The following is a 16,921-nucleotide window of genomic DNA, read 5'->3' as shown; positions in this document are numbered from 1 at the left end:
GCCATAGCTCTACATTTTCTTCTTTGCACTTCAAAGTCATTTGTTGCATTTCTTGTGGCTTGAACAGAAGCACTTGTCCTTCATTGGCATTCTAAGCACTTTCTTGCTATCTGCATTATCAATAAGGCATTCCTTTCCTTCAAACTTCACCTTACAACCCCTCTCAACTAATTGGCCAACACTCAACGGATTCTAGTCAATTTTTGGCACAAAGAGAACATCACTCATCAGCTTCACCTCCTAGTTTCCTTCAATAGCCACTGTACCCTTCCCTTGCACTTCGATATATTGTCCATTGCCAATTTTGACTTTGGACCTAACCGACCTGTTTAGACTCCTAAACAACTTCAAATTGCCACTCATATGATTGGTACAGCCACTATCCACCAGCCATGCATCATTCTCAACAGGAGAACCAAAATAGGAAGTCACAAACAAGCATTCTTCCTCGGTCTCATTCACCGCTATCTGTGCTTCTCCCGCTTGCTGGTGATTGTTCTCTTTGCAGATTGCTTCCATGTGACCCATCTTGTGACATCTTCTGCACTTAGCATTAGGTTTCCTCCAGTATCTAAAGGACTGATGAGTAGTTCCACCACAGTGTTGACAAGGCTTCTTGTTCTTCTTCCATTTGCCGGACCCACTAGAAGTTCCTTCTTTCGCTTCAAACTTGGAGTCACCTGCATTTCCTTTGGATTGATTCCATTTCTTCCCTTTGCCTCCATCATTGAACTTCACTTTAGCTTGTAGTGCACCCTCTACCGGCTCTTCTCTTCTCATTAATCTTCTTTGCTCCTATGCCTGCAAGGCATTTAACAATTCTGCAAGCTATATGTCGCCTAAATCTTTTGCATTTTCCAGAGAAGCTATGGTGGCTTCAAACTTCTTTGGAAGAGACACTAGGATCTTCCGAACCAGCCTTTCATCCTTCAAGTCAGTCCCTAAAACTCTAATCTTTTTAGCTATCTCAATCAGCCTATCGTAGTATTCCTTCATTTATTCCGAATCCTTCATTTGTTGTCTCTCAAACTCCCTTAAGAGATTCAGCACCTTCATGCTTCTTATCTTCTCATCTCCCTCGTATTCATCCTTCAAGCAATCCCATATTGCCTTTGCAAAATCACATTTCATGATCCTTGTGAAGATAGGGGGTGAGACAGAAAGATACAGGCAAGACTTTGCCTTGGCCTTCCTTGTGGTTCTCTCTTTATGGAACTTTATATGATTCAAGGTCGGATTGTTTGCAAGTGGAGGAATCTCATAATCATTCTCCACAGCCTCCTATAGATCATGGCCCTCCAAGAATGCTGTCATCTTGATAGCCCAAGCTTGATAATTTTCCCCAAGAAAGACCGGAGTAGCCATTGCAGAGAATCCACCCGATCCCGCCTCCATCAACTTTGTCTTTGCGGGCTTGCTTACCCTCACCTCACGGTTTGCGGGCTCACTTACCCTCACTTCACAGTCCCTTAAGATCCCACAAAGGCTCTAATACCACTCTTAATGCTGATGAATAATCAGCTATCACAATTTTCTGATTGCACACAGAGAGATGGAATAGAAGACAAAAAAACATTTTTTTTTTAAACTATCAAGTACAAGCTTAATAGGAACCTGTTTTGAACTACCCACAAACATGCAAAAACTGACTTGTTCCACTTCCTAGAAAATAGCTAACAAACTAACTACCTAACAAATCAAACTTGACTGCAAAACAAAAAAGACTAAAAATGACAAGAAAAACAACAGCAGCACTGGGACACAGCTCCCACAAAATCATCTCCAAGGTGTATTGGCTGGCATTTGAAAGGAGCTACATTTTCTTGGTTATGCATCTCGACGAAGTATGCATGGCCTGCTGTGCATTGAACACAGGATGTTATCATGTCAGTTTACGAGGTAAGTTTTGAAATGTGGATGAAAGAAAAGTGCAGTCCGCAAAGAACACAATCTTCGTTATTATCATGTCAGATTTAATCCTTTTCCTACTTGAACGGTTAAAGAGACTTTCAGATGTAGTCAAGATTTTTTTGATCGCCTTATGCTTTGTCAACAGTTCCATTGCTACTAGCCTACTACCGCCACTAGCTCCATGCCTTTATCGATCGATAAGGTTAGATCTATTGGGAACAACCAAAAGTATCCTTTGAACAACTTGTGCTATGTACCCCTGTTTCTCAGGCATGTCCTTTCGGTTTCCTCTACGTACATCTGAGGATAGATCGACTCGCGCATTCACAACTGCCATTGCAGAACAAGGCAACTAGATTCAAGTGGAATAGGTGAGAGCATTCAAACTAAAAGCTCTCCGGCTTAGGCTTCCAATATGTCAATTGCCAACGTCCACAAGAAGCAGCGATTGATCGAGAATCAAACTTGGTGTTATAACAAATGCGCAAAGCAAACACAGAATACAAGAATTTACGTAGTTCGATCAAGGTGACCTACGTCTACGGGCGAGGCAAAACAAGATTCCACTATAATCAAAGAGAGTACAGATTACGTAAGTCGGTCTTATAAATTGAACAAAAGTATACGGCTCACTAGTCTCTCACATAAGAAAAATCCTCAATGCCGAACGAAAAAAAAAAAACCCTAGTCGCAGTATAGATAGAGCCCAAATTTTTTTTCTCGGGGGCATTGCCCCCGAACCCTATAGAGATCTATTCGCACCACAATAGAGATTTGTTTGCTTACTCCAAGTTGGGTTGGGCCTATCGGCCCAATTCTCCGCGTCACGAACTAAATCTCAATTTTTTCTCCATTTTTGGGCCGCACAAAAATATGTTGGGTCGGATGATGAATCGGACCGGATACATAAAATTCAAGACATATTTAACACTTGGAATGCGCAAGTGGGACACGTAGCCTCAGAATAATCATCCTTGACCACAGTATAATGCAAGAACAATCACGCTCCAGTTTTCTGTGGAGCACGTAAGGGCCAATTCATTACTCTATAATCATCATCTATAAACTAATTGCAATCCAAGTCATTCCCCCTTATTTAAATAGAAGCACACACTCAACAAAACATCAGCTGACATATACAGGCAAGAGAAGTAACAAAAGGCCCGATTCTCTTAATCATTTAGTGTAAAATATGTTGTCATTGGTTCGCTATTAGCTTTCGCTGAATCCGAAGCCCTCCAAATTTTCATGAATATTAGGATGAGATTGTGTTGTGTGGGCTATTGAAACCAAATCAGACCTCAAGGCGCTTCTTTTTGATATTGTCATCTTCGGTTTAGGTACAGAGTGATGGGGTCACGGTCTAATCATCTTGTCAGCAAGATTTGTTCGAAATTTTCACTCACGAACCTAATTGCTAAGAGCATCACTTGAGCCTATAATTGCTCAGCTTTAAAATGGAAATGGGTTTGTCAGTTTGGCAACTTCCTCTTACCAGGAAGGCCGAAGCAGTGGCTCACCGACTAGACTTACACAAAAGCAAATGGATTATGTGCACTTTGCTGAGGACTACCAGAATTTGCTATTATACTGATCAATCAGTAGTATTAGCTTAAGCAGCATCAATTCATTTCTATCAGTTTAGTATTAGTGCTTCCTCATAAGAAACACCTGGTAGGACCTCCCTGCTTGGCATGCTCTTGAACTTATCAAACTTCGGGCTGACCTGGCTTCTTCGTGCTCAGATTTCAGGAGCATAAGCAAGCATCTTCAATCATGTTCGTCATGTGCGGTAAGTTGAGATGTGGGATTTCTCTGAAAACAGTCAAAAAGATGATTGACCTTGAGCTCGACCAGAAGATCCTAATGATCCAGTATATATGTGAGATATGGAATAATCTTAAGGGCCGGATGCATCCGACCAGTCCAGTTGGAAGTCGGGTTAGCGGGCTGGCGGGCGGGTGGGCGTCGCCAAATGACGATGCAGCTATGACCAATAAGAAGGAAAAGAAAAAAAGCCATCTTTAGGTGTGCTAGGGACAAGTAAGACAGATAAAATAATAAGAAGGGTGGCTAAGGCCATGTGCTTGAAGATGCGGCAACTCGGGCAAGAGAAGTTGAAGAAGAGGCCTTTGGCCTCCCAAGCAATTTGAGAGGCATATGTAATGTGGCCAGCATGCGCAGCTTGAGGAGTGACCCCTGAACCTGAATAAAAACTAAACTTTTCTTGGAGTCTGCGAATTGGTTACGGCTTCAATCTGATGCAAGTCGACAGACATGTCAAGAATTGATTGCAGAGGCCGAAAAATTTCATGAATTTGTTTTTTCGGGGCGACCACTCACGCTTCCATCGAGTCGCCGTGAATTCTTGAACCCGGTCATATCTCAATTATATTATGTTTGAAGCCAGTAATTATTCGGCTTTTTGTCGGTAATTCTTTTATTTTTAGGGGGCTTTTTCCCTAGCAAATGCTTGAGCTACAATGCATGCTCCTTTTCATTTGAGCATGTTGTTATTCCTGTCATGAGCATAGTTTATCATAGATAGCACGTGAAAAATGAAAATTCGATCAATTCTTTTTTCTTAGGGGAATTCTAAACTGATACTAATTTTCCGAAATCGTGTTCGAGAAAAGGAGAAAAGACGAGTGACACTACAATATAGGCGGATTCGTCTAGCACTTGGTGATTAATTGTTCTCGTTGCTTCTACCACAAAGAACCTCAACATGCTGAACAGAACAAACAGGAAAGGCCGCAAACCTCTGTTTCAGACAATACATTCAAAGTAAACTGATTTCACTTTTATATCTAGCCAGTGAAATGGCTTATACATGAATTTTGGTCAAAAGAAAATGTGAGGAAAAAAAAAAGATAACTCCTTTGCTGTACTTCCACTTGGACATAGCTTGCTGGGAATCTTCCCTTGAACAGCACCAGTTCGCTGAACCCGGTCGGAACCGAGGTTTCCTGTAAATCATTTTCACGTCAGAAAGAAGGAAGAAAAGCCGTAAAAGGTTGTGACTCTCACGAGGGGTGGGGGAAAACAGAGCCGTCACCAGAAACCCTCTCTCTCTCTCTCTCTCTCTCTCTCTCTCTCTCCTCTCTCTTGGACACTTTAAACAATCAATAGGAGAAGATTCTGTTGAAGCTGCGTGTTTGTTCGGTGGGTCATGACTGAGTTTAGGAGATTCCATGGCAATTGGTGATGCCATGGCATTCAATTCCAACACTTTCTGAAGAAAGCAATAGCTCTTCTCTTTCTTGCGTGTTCGTGTTTGTCTTTGGGCGACCAAAGCCCTTTGGCCTGAGACTTTCTGACTAAGCGTCTGAGTTAAGATCTTTCTTGCTGGTGGGGATGAAGATTCTTTTGGGTGGGTGAGTTTGTCTTGCTCTCGACTCGGCACTGTGTCTTTTTTTTTGTAAAGCGGCACTCTGTCTTTACGTCTCTCTTTCTTTTGATTTTGTACTTTGGAGTGTCATTTCTGGGAAAGATGTGAACTTGAGATTTCGCGTTATGACCATGGTTCATGGGATATTTCCTTCCCTGTTGTCTTTCTGGTACAGAGCTGTCTTTTTACAGACCTAACTTAATTTCTCATTGGGGATGATGAACGAAGGCTCATAGAGCTAAAATCTGGCATTCGAATTGGTAGCTTTCCTTGTATAATGCTTTTCTATCTGCAATTTCTAAGCCACTTTTGTGTACAATGTTTGTCTGGATTTAACAGATTGAGAATTGGGATTCAGGGCTAAACCCGCGGTGGAAGTTCATTCTCCATCTCCACTGTCGCCTGTAATTATTTGAGTGTCTACTTGACTCAAGGGACAAGCTACGATGGAAAATGGTCCCCCAACTCCCCAATCTCCCTTCGAGAACCTTGCTGATGTCGAAATGGACTTGGATTTCTTAGATGAATTCTTTCTTGATGGTTGCTGGGTAGAAACAGCTGATGCCTTCAGCCTCTGCCCTCGGAGTCCGACTTCTGCTGCTCCAAATGAAGCCCCGAACCCTTCGTTCTCAGAGGAGACACATACTAGTAATCCAAATACCGACTCATATCAGAACGTATTTCAAGACGAAACTAGAGGAAATGACTCGTCTGGTATTCCACCTTCAGCCGATCCCCAAACTGGCGAACTCGTGGAACTTCGCACTCAAGATGCGTGTTGTGTCAGAAATGCCACATCTCTGGGCCAAGTTCAAGGTACCGAAGTGAGTAAAAGATTGTGGATTGCGCCGAAGAGCAGTCCGGGTTTATCTTCATCTATAAAGCTGAGACTAATGCAGGCTATCAGTCACTTGAGCAAATCCATCAAAGACAAAGATATGCTTATCCAGATATGGGTGCCGGTTAGGAAAGAAGGCAGGCGGGTGCTTACTACAGATAACCAGCCCTTTTCGCTGGGTCTCAGCTCAAGAAGCCTCGAGATATACAGAAGTGTGTCTAAATCATACCAATTCTCAGCTGAAGATGATTCGAAAGACCACCTTGGATTGCCGGGCCTTGTTTTTCTAGGAAAGCTTCCTGAGTGGACTCCTGATGTCCGTTTCTTCAGTACCGAAGAATACCCCCGCATTAATTATGCGCGGAAGTACGATGTTCGAGGGTCTCTTGCGGTTCCTGTCTTTGAACACGGGAGCGGGACGTGCCTGGGTGTTGTTGAGGTCGTGATGACGTCTCAAAAGATCAATTACCGTCGTGATCTGGAGAATGTTTGTAAAGCTTTGGAGGTTGCTTCCTTTCTCCTAGTCTACGTTATCTTGAAGTTCTCAAAGTTCGGCAGAGGAAAATTGTGGTAATGGTATCTATTTGTCGAAGGTCGAATAATACTAAAACGAGAAGGATATGAGAAAGCTAAAATCTGCATAGATAAAACTGATCAAACCGTCTTTCCTCCGACATTTTTATTTATCTGCATTTCATGGTAACTTCAAATTTCTGATGCCAAGGTTTTTGTGGTGGTTATTATTACATCAGACCTCAGTATGTACATATTTTAGTCAACAAAACAAAAGATAATAGTTTCTTGTATGTCTCATTTTGCAATTCTCCTTTGAGGAAGAGTCGTTATTTTGGTACTATAATTCATTAGGGTGAGTCAGTTATCCCTCATGGTTTCTTTTAAAAAGTACGAAACCTTTCAAAACCACCAAAAGGTCATGCATAACTCTACCCATTTATAATATTAAGTTGTCAGTTGTCACCTGTGAAGTTAAATAAGAACTTACCTTCTTGGCCTCACAATATTTATATTCGCAGGCTGTTGATCTTAGAAGTACCCAAAGCTTCAACCCCTCTACTGTGAAGGTACAGAAAATTTCTACCTTCCTAAAGCCCGGAATTCTGTTTCCATTTCTCACAGGTGGTTTACCTTTTAGGTCGATGTGTTGTACGAAGCAGTAATACCACGAAGTCTAGAGGTTTTGAAGTCTGTGAGCAAGACATACAATTTGCCACTAGCCTTGACTTGGGCCTCGTGCGTCAAGCAAGGCAAAGAAGGATGCCGGCATTCGGACGAGAATTATTCTCTCTGCCTCTCCCCCATGGACTCCGCTTGCTTGGCAGCAGATCTTGAAATGCTTGGCTTTCATGAGGCATGCTCTGAGCATCACCTTCTAAAGGGCCAAGGAATTGTTGGAAAAGCATTCACAACAGATAAACCCTGTTTCTCGAATGATATAACTGCCTTTGGCCATACCGAGTATCCACTCTCACACCATGCTAAATTTTTCGGGTTGCAATCTGCCTTGGCTATTCCCGTGATAAACATTTACACGGGATTGGCTGAATTTGTACTGGAGCTTTTCTTGCCGAAGGATTTTGGAGACATGGACCAGGGAAAGCAGACACTGAACTTGCTGTGTGCTGACATACATCAAACATTTCAGAATTCTCAGTTTATGACTGAGAAAGAACTTTGTGGGGCAATCGTTTTGCCTGTTAGAGAGATAGGAGTTGCCACGGAGATGGGACTTCAGAAGAAAGAAACCGAGATAGTGTCCTCTTCTAGGAAACAAACCTCTTCGGAAGAGTCATCCTGGATTGCTCACATGGTGGAGACTCAGACGAAGGGCAATGAAGTCTCCATTTCACCAACTTATGACACGGGAACCAAAGAAGCATTCAACATAACGACGGAACATCAGGAGTTCTGGCACCTTCAGCAGAATTCTGAGCACATCACTAGTGTTGAGGGCAGGAGCAATTCTTTATCTTTGAGCCGGCACTCAAGAGGTAGTGGAAAAGCTGGTGAGAAGAGACGAACTAAGATGGAGAAGACTATTAGCATGGATGTCCTCCGTCAATACTTTGCTGGAAGCCTCAAAGATGCTGCAGAAAAAATAGGAGGTAGCATTTTTCTGTCTCTCTAAACTGCAAGCTTCAAAATCTTGTTTAGATTCTGTCGAGATGAATAAGTTTAACCACTCAATTAAGTACTTTAAAACGGCTGATTCATAAATTGCTCGAGCGTGCATTATCCTTAGCAGGAAACTGTATCCTTCTTTAGAACCTGAACTGGTAGTCTCAAATCCACCAAATATCAATTTAACTGAGCTCCAGTGCCACTATTCCAGGAAAAATAAATGGTTAGGTAAAAGCAATTTCTGGGGTAGTTTCACGTTAGGGTTTCCCTTATATAATTTATCCCAAGAACATACAGATATCAACGGAGATTCTCAAGTTCCAGATTTCACTTGACTTTTCTCTTTGAAACTTATGCCCTAGCAATGCGCCAGTATCGATGTTGCAAATGTCACATGACCCTACAAATCAGTTGCTTACTTCCCACTATCCTCCTCATTCAAATTTGGTTTTTCTTCTACCATTTCTTCTGATAAGCAGCAATACTCTTTGCAGCATTTGTTCATGTCGTGAGCTCAAGGAGAGAAACATCTGCGAATATCCTCAGTCATCTCAATCACCCTAACTATCTAATAAAATCTTGAGCAAAATTTACTGTTTACTCCATCGTGCTTGATCTCCATATAAGATCCTTCGAACTTATTAACCATACAATTGCTCTTTTGGGTCTTTTCTCTTCTACCGGGTGCAAATCCTCAGCAGTTTCCATTTCCAGGAATTGTTGACTTTGGAGCAGCAATAATAATTCTGGTGACAGTGGATGGCAATAAGCAGCTTGTTCATTTCTTTAATAGAGATATGTGCTCTTCCTTACTGTCGCTCCTTAACCATTTCAGTTTATGTCATGCAGTGTGTCCAACAACTCTCAAAAGGATATGTCGGCAGCATGGAATAACCCGGTGGCCTTCACGAAAGATCAAGAAGGTAAATCATTCCTTAAAGAAACTTCAGCATGTAATTGACTCAGTCCAAGGAGCCGAGGGTACTATCAAGCTTGGGTCCTTTTATGCAAGCTTCCCTGAACAAAGTCCCAAGATCACCGGATATGGATCCAGCTCATCAAAGCAGAGTGGTCCTCCAAAAGAAACAGATCATCAGCCTGATATTAACATAGATAGTTCTGCTGCCACTACTTCGAAATCTCCGTCCACGTCATGCAGTCAGAGCTCCACTTCTTGCTCCAGCGGAGAAATTATGCATTCTACCACCATTGTAGCCTCAAGCGCTAGAGATGGTCAAATGATTGAAGACCCTTTAAACCTTCTAAAGAGCACTGGCAGTCATCCAGAATTACATGTTCCACCAACAAATGAACCCAAGATTCCCGTGACACCCCACAGCCACAAATCATTTGGCCAGCATCCCTTACCAAACTTTCAGGGGCAGCATCTTCAGGATGGGCTAATTTTCAAAGTGAAAGCCACATTTGGGGAAGAAAAAATCCGGTTGGCCTTGCAACCAACATGGGGTTTTGCAGATCTGCGACAAGAGATTGCAAAGCGTTTCAGGATAGATGATGTTGGTGAAATCGACCTAAAATATTTGGATGACGACACGGAATGGGTTCTTTTGACATGTGATGCTGACCTCGAAGAGTGCATGGATGTTTATAGAGCATCCGAAGGCCACACCATCCGTATATCCGTCCATCCGGTTTCCCATTCACACAAAAATTCATTTGAAAGCAGTGGGAACACTGGCCACCACAAGCATTTTCTATGAGATGAGGTTTCCATGTATTTCTTCCACAAGATCGCATTGACTTTCAAAAATCTGGGCATGCCACTCAATGTACAGTGCAAGCAGATAGAACAATTATAAGAACAAGTATGTTCTCTCTTCCGGTGACTAGTATAACAGTGTTGAAATTGTTGTTGTCTCACATCCATTGTGAATGGGTTCTGTATGCTTTTTATATTCATATGGTCTCCCTCCACCTATCAGCTTAAACTTTTAAGTTAGACTTTCTAACATGATATCCAAACCAGTGTTATTCCTTTTCGCTTATGTAGGCCCATCCCCATTAGTCAATTTTTACGTGCCGCTCGTAATCTTACTTGCATATAAAAGGGAGTGTTGAAGTTATTGTTGTCCCATATCCATTATGAATGGGTCTTATATGCTTTTTATATTCATGTGATCTCCCTCCGCCTATCGGCTTAAGAAACCTTGTAAATCAAAACGATGTTAGTGAATGAGGAACTCCCTTATAGTTTAACGTTTGGCAATATGCAGACATACCTTCAATAGTTTCAGTTAAATACATTGTCTAGTCATGGTGGATAAGTTAAATCATCATAAATATTATGCTAAGACAAAGTGATTGCCAGACATGAATGAGTAGATTCCCACTGTTTGAACGAGGAAGCTTCAGTTCTCGTGCTTTTTCTGCCTCTTGAATCTTTGTTGTGAGGTCTGAGAATACGATTAATAGGGTAAGAGTCCAAGCCTCTGATTGGAAATAGCAATGCCAAGGCGTTTCCGTTTGTATATAAGCTGGGCATGCCACAGCAAATTGTCGTTACACCAAGCTCCCATCTCCTCTAGTTCATGTTCAGTTCCCAGACATAAGCTAAGTCAACTAGATTCCACTGTTGCCACTTACAATCGCATTTAACCATCTTTGAAAAAATTCAACAGGATATGCATAAGCTAGCAATTTTCCATCCTTCAAATAAAAAAGTTCCATGTTTGTACTAGCAAGAACACAACCTTTTCACGGAACTTGAACAAGAAGAAGCGCAAAAATGGTCATTTCCGAAAGAGCTACTTTTGACACAAAGGAGACCCATGATAAACATAAAGGGAGAATGTACAGAGAGATTCGAGTATGTAATATTGCCCTTCCATTGGGTTCAAGCAGAAAGTGCAGAAGAGCCTCCAAAATGCTCCAAAAAGCACTAGGGGCTGTACTAGTCCGCCCATATTCTTCTGCTAACTGATGGGAGAAAGAAGAAAGAACCAGAGGGATACAACCGAGCATACTAAACGGGGGGACGATAGTGCAACCTCTAGAGCTTCAGTGAAGAGTTGAGAATCGAGTGCTGTATATTAGGTATCATAACAGAAGAAAAATGACGAGTGAAGAGATTATAGAAGGTAGAAACTGATCTTTATGTGGTCTCTGGCAGTGAAGGATTCCATTATCAACATTTTTATGCTTAGAGAAAACAACAACAAACACAAGATTTTCATACTATTCAGACCTTCCAGTTTCGACCAAATATTAGGCAAAGCTTATCAATTCATGCATGCAGAATATTAATCAATTGCGTGGGAACGATGATTTGGAATAGAGAGTTAAAGCGAGACTAGCTAACCATACCCGAAAACGTTAGATGAGTACCCCTCCAAGTGTTCAAAGTGTGTAGTATGCTGTCGACTGAAAACAGGACTTGGAATATATCTCAGATGACCATTTTGCCGCTCCCACTCTAGAAATTACTTCATACATACTGCCGCTATCCTAAGAATTTCCTTCTGGAGATTTCAGCAGTAACAATTACTGCATCATCCTCCTCCTCTTAAACATCGCACATCTTCCGATCAGGCTTCCTACTCTATTCTCCTTGTGGCCAAGGAAGTTCTCTTCTATCAAGGCATTCAGCTTGACGTTTTATTTGTCAGGTGCAGCTTCACGGGAAACCATAGTCTGCGAGTTGCTTTCGCCATACCTGGCTGTCATAGATCGCATCCCCTGCAGTTATGCACCATTATTGTAACCATGTCCAATGAGTTCTAGCAGATCTCCGGGTAACCCAAAGATCGCATTATGGTTCCATTTTTCCCGTAGAGCAATCCGTGTGATTCCTACCAATTATCCTAGGAATGTTGCCTCCACTCTCCAACATGTAGTCCTCACGCAACCCGCAAGCGTGACCCCTTGACCCCTCCGTATAAAATGCCACAGGCGAGTAAATCTGTTTAATGCATCTTCGAATTTGCCAGTTTATCATCAAGCCCTGAAACAGAAATTGTTGGGAACAGATCTTGTTCCAAGTTTCAAAGTATGCATGATAGGTTATAGGTTCTAAAACTTAGAGAACATGTTCCGATGGGTTGGTTTTAGACTCCAGGTAGGTGAAATCTAAAACCTATAACCCGTAACAAGTTTTTGTGTTTTTCTTGGTTTTATATCTTTGCGCAATTCTCCGGTATTCCATGTCGTACGATGACGAGTATGTAATTTGAAACCACTAGTTTGAACTTCTATTTCTAGTAATATTTATTGACTAAAACTTTTACTTTGTTAATATTTCATATTTATCCGTGTTACTAATTATGAGTTGTGGTCAATAGATTATAGCAACAAATGGTGATCATTAAAGGTAATGATTCACTACAATCGTTCAATTAAAAATACAAGTGAAATCTAAATAGAACTTGGAACCGACTCTAAAACCTGTGACGGGATAGGTTCCAGATTTCAAGGTATGCATGGTAGATTTCAAGTGCCAAAAATAAAGAACATGTTCCGATGGATAGGTTCCATATTTCAAGTAGAAACCTGTACGGAACCCGAAACCGCTCACCTCTATTTTATTCCATCCCCAATAGAGACAAAACAGTAGGAAGGAGAACCCATTTCTTTGAGCTCGTTGTTGCAATTTCTTTTTCTTTCCTTCTCAGGTTATTTCAAGAACTTGAGAAGACATTTTAAGATGCCCCGGAACCTAAAACCACTCGCTCCCATTTTATTCCATCCTCAACAGAGACAAAACAATAGAAAGGAGAACCCATTTCTTTGAGCTCGCTGTTGCAATTTCTTTTTCTTTCCGTCTTAGGTTATTTCAGGAACTTGAGAAGACATTTCAAATGGAACCTATACGAAACCCGAAATCGCTCACCTCCATTCTATTACATCCCCAACAGAGACAAAACAATAGGAAGGAGAACCCATTTCTTTGAGCTTGTTGTTGCAGTTTCTTCTTCTTTCCTTCTCAGGTTATTTCAAGAACTTGAGAAGACATTTTAAGATGCCCCGGCCCAAAAGAAAGGGACGATCATGGATCACTAGAAAGGAACGAGTAATCCCGTTTATCATCTGAGTAGGATTCTCGTCGGCCTCCCAAGATCCTCCGAATTTGGCAAAGACTGTACCTACGATTTAAATAAGTGATCAACCGCTTGCTTCCTTTTTCCGGCCGACAGACATCAAACAAGGCCAGATGGTGAATGCTCCTCAGTCCAATTATGGATCCACGACTCGAGCATTGCTCACAATTTTCAACCGCATACCGAGGAATTTTGAGCTGCACCATAAGTTGGCTCGACAAAAAGCAAGTCACGGCGACTTTCTATTGTTCATCAAATCTGGATTTCTCCCCATTGAACTGGCTACTAGCAAAACCAGTGATGTTCAGACCCAATATGAAAGCGGGCAACGAGGGACTCTTCCAGCAACTTGTGCATAGATGCAGACTTCCTCCTACTTATCCACCAGCTTGAATTCCCCAACCGAACTGCATATGATGTCCAATCGCGGCATTAAATGACATCCTCTTCAGAAATGCATCAATTACTCCAAACACTGAAGCGACTGAGCAAGCGTACCTTATGATGCCTGTCCACCAATCCCAAAAAGTGCTTTAATCATTGGGTAAATGGCACAAATGATCCCTCAATTTTGACCCAACGTGCAATATGATCCTTAAATTTGTTAAATTTATTCAATTATGATCCTGGACTTTTGGTTCATGTTCAACTTAGTCCCTAAACTGTATGAAAATATTCTATATTGTCCCCGAACTTGTCCTTCAATTAATTTAAGTTCAAGGACAACATTAAATATCTTCATAGAGTCCGGGGATTAAATTAAACATATACCAAAAATCCAATGACCGTATTAAAAGTTCAAGGGCGACATTGTAGATGAAGTTATGTTTAGAGATCACATCGCAAATTAAGTTCAAAGTTCATAGACCATCCGTATCATTATCCCTTTAATCATTCATAGTCCACATTTGGAGTCTTGGCAAATTCAACACTATGAATGTGCATTGACTCTAACAAAAATTTTCTAACATATATGGTCACATTACTATTTTTCTTTTTTCTGCTCTGGTCCTATTCTATTTTACCGTGTATGCTATGTGTGTGCGCAGGTTGCAAAACCATACTCCCTTCTCACCCGTCGCCACCCCAACTCCCCCCGAAAATGGGAATTTGAACCCCTCACCTCCCCCTTCTCAAGTAAGAAGAGTAGACACTAGGGCAAACCCTCCGTGGTTGATCACGTGGCTAGTTAGAGAGGCCAAACATGTCATATATTATTAAGTGACAGAAATAGAAGGAGGTACCCAAAAAAATTATTCAAGAAAGATGTGCCTTTATGGGAGAATAACTTTTTCCTTTTTTAGCAACACAACTTTCCCTTTTTGCAACAATCCAGAGAACCCGAATCTTATCCGGTTCAACTGAAATGGTCAGATCGGTCTGGGCAGTTTTTGACCCCTAACGGTATGAGAAAAAAAAACGTTAAGTTAAGGAGTAAAATGGTCCCTTTTTGGGATTGTGAACCGGAACGAAGGCCTGACTGGTACGCGGTCGAACCTATTAAACCAATCAGTCGGGGTTTTCAAATCATTAATGAGGAGCGTTTTCCTTGCATTTTGTCGAGCATATTGAATAAGAAATTGTTCAATTTTTTAATCGATTAGTCACATTGATAATTTATAAATTCTTCTTAATACGGCCATTTAATGAGTATCGAAGGGACATTATATAGGTCATTGTGGGCATAAGGACACTCCAAATGCCAATATTTATATACGGTGCTCACTTTGGTGCCAAATTTTTTTTGAATCGCTTAAGTGCCAAATTGAAGAAAAAACGATTACTCAAAGAAATTCGCACCGGAGTTGTCACCTAAATAATCGTTTTTCAAAAAATTTGACACTTAAGTGATAATAAAAAATTAGCAACAAAGTGAGTGCTATACATAAATATTAGCACTCGAGATGTCCTTTTGCCGGTCATCGATAAAGTTGTTAGATACTTCAACTTGTATTGCATTTTCACAAAAGGGTCATAATTCTATCTTGAGAATAATTACCAAAAAAGTGTTAAATTTATTATAATTATGTCAATTCAGTCCTTTTTTTTTATCAATCAAGTCATAAACATTTTGCATTTGTGTCAATTCAATCTATCCGGCCAATTTTGATAGGAAATCTCTAGCACAGACGACGATTATTCTACGTGGCGCGATCTACACCGACTTACACAATTTTCAATTATAATTCAATATTTTTTAAAATTTCTTATTTTTTTCCTTTTATCTCTCTCTCTCTCTCTCTCTCTCTCTCTAACCGATTAATGGACCTCGACGACCGGCCGCAGTCGACCCCATGACCCCGGCAAAGCTCGCCCTAGCCGGCCACAAGCGAGGGCAAGCCTCACTAGCCCCTGGCGAGGCTTGACCTCACCCTCACCTATGGCCGGTCCTTGAAGACCGGCAACCAACCAAAGGAAGAAGCAAGGGAAAAAAGAGAGAAAAAAATAAAATTAGAAAAATATTAAATTGTTATTAAAGATTTTCCACATTGTGAGATTGTTTCTAAAGGGAATTTAGCTGACAAGGGGACCCGCTGGCTTTGCTATTTAACTAAGGAACTGTTTTTAAGGGAAAATGTTACATAAAGTCCACGCCCATCTTTAAAATGTCCTTAACCCTGGGGCCAATTTCTTAGAAGTAAATTTTTCGCAAAGGTCCTTGTACTTTTTCACCACGGTCAGAGAAAGTGGCCTCAGCTTATCCCCAAACACCAACAACGGCGTGGGTGTGAATTAAGTACACTAGGATCATGTGAGGCGAGATCACATTCATCGTTATACCAAATGGATCTCACATGAAACTCGCCTCATCCGACGATGTTCATCAGTTGGGTTCACATGTACTGGACGCACCTAAAGATTCCGAAATTGATCAACACATCTCACCAAGTATTTGCGGTCATTATATCTTCTTCTTCTTCTTTTCATTTGTGTCGAGTTTAAAGAATCCGTCAGGCATCAATCTCTCGCATCTCAACTCAAATTTAGGTGTCTATATGAGTATTGCATATCTACTAGGACTCAACTCACATGGACAAAACGATCCTGCTCAGAGACGAGCTTCGAAATGGAGAGCAAGTCTTTTCAAGGAGGAAAGGCAATGGTGATTGACATGAATGGCCTGTCCCTTCCAAACTTTCAAAAAGAAGCTGAAAAATGTCAACCTTTCCTTAGTGCTCTCAAAAAGGACCAGACCAGACCCAGAACGAGGAGGTTGAAACATGTGAGTCAATGCATCCCCTCAATTCCAACCCCAAAATAGGAGCCACCACAGTGGAAAAAGGATCATGATGCCCAAACCAAAGTTTTCCGAGAGGTTCCATGGGGCCAGAAAATCGTACTCCCATTGGAATGTCAGATTCATCTTCGATCTCGAGCGTTGGTTCTATTCGCCGTGGAATAGGATGTTCTTTGAAAGAGCACCAGTGTCTTGCCACACGACCGATTTCTTGATTATGGGATGACTATGTGGAAGAGCGATTTCCGCGATCTTCAAATGTTGTGCATACTATTGCCTGTGAGAACCACAGATGTATTCTTTCGACTTCGTGACAGAACGACACGAGCAGCATTCACTAATTCTCTTCC

At 41.4% G+C, this 16,921-nt stretch overlaps 1 protein-coding gene across 4 annotated transcripts; it reads left to right on the top strand.

Moving 5' to 3' along the window:
- Positions 1 to 5,244: 5,244 nt before the first annotated feature.
- Positions 5,245 to 10,120, top strand: LOC115726948 (protein NLP2-like). Of its 4 annotated transcripts, none has more exons than XM_030657045.2 (5): positions 5,245 to 5,288; positions 5,642 to 6,645; positions 7,175 to 7,222; positions 7,294 to 8,263; positions 9,129 to 10,120. In XM_030657045.2, the coding sequence occupies exons 2-5, from the start codon at positions 5,749 to 5,751 to the stop codon at positions 9,998 to 10,000; spliced, it is 2,787 nt and encodes a 928-aa protein (XP_030512905.2). In that variant the 5' UTR covers positions 5,245 to 5,288; positions 5,642 to 5,748; the 3' UTR covers positions 10,001 to 10,120. The 4 variants fall into 4 exon arrangements, with proteins under 4 accessions (XP_030512905.2, XP_030512906.2, XP_030512907.2 ...); XM_030657046.2 differs by having other exon boundaries at positions 5,258 to 5,284; XM_030657047.2 differs by lacking the exon at positions 5,245 to 5,288 and adding an exon at positions 5,345 to 5,471.
- Positions 10,121 to 16,921: the final 6,801 nt, after the last annotated feature.

This window comes from Rhodamnia argentea, chromosome 5 (assembly GCF_020921035.1).
Source record: "Rhodamnia argentea isolate NSW1041297 chromosome 5, ASM2092103v1, whole genome shotgun sequence".
Taxonomy (NCBI): Eukaryota; Viridiplantae; Streptophyta; class Magnoliopsida; order Myrtales; family Myrtaceae; genus Rhodamnia; species Rhodamnia argentea.
Note: the sequence above shows the minus strand (reverse complement) of the source record. Positions and strands in the feature narration are given on the sequence as shown.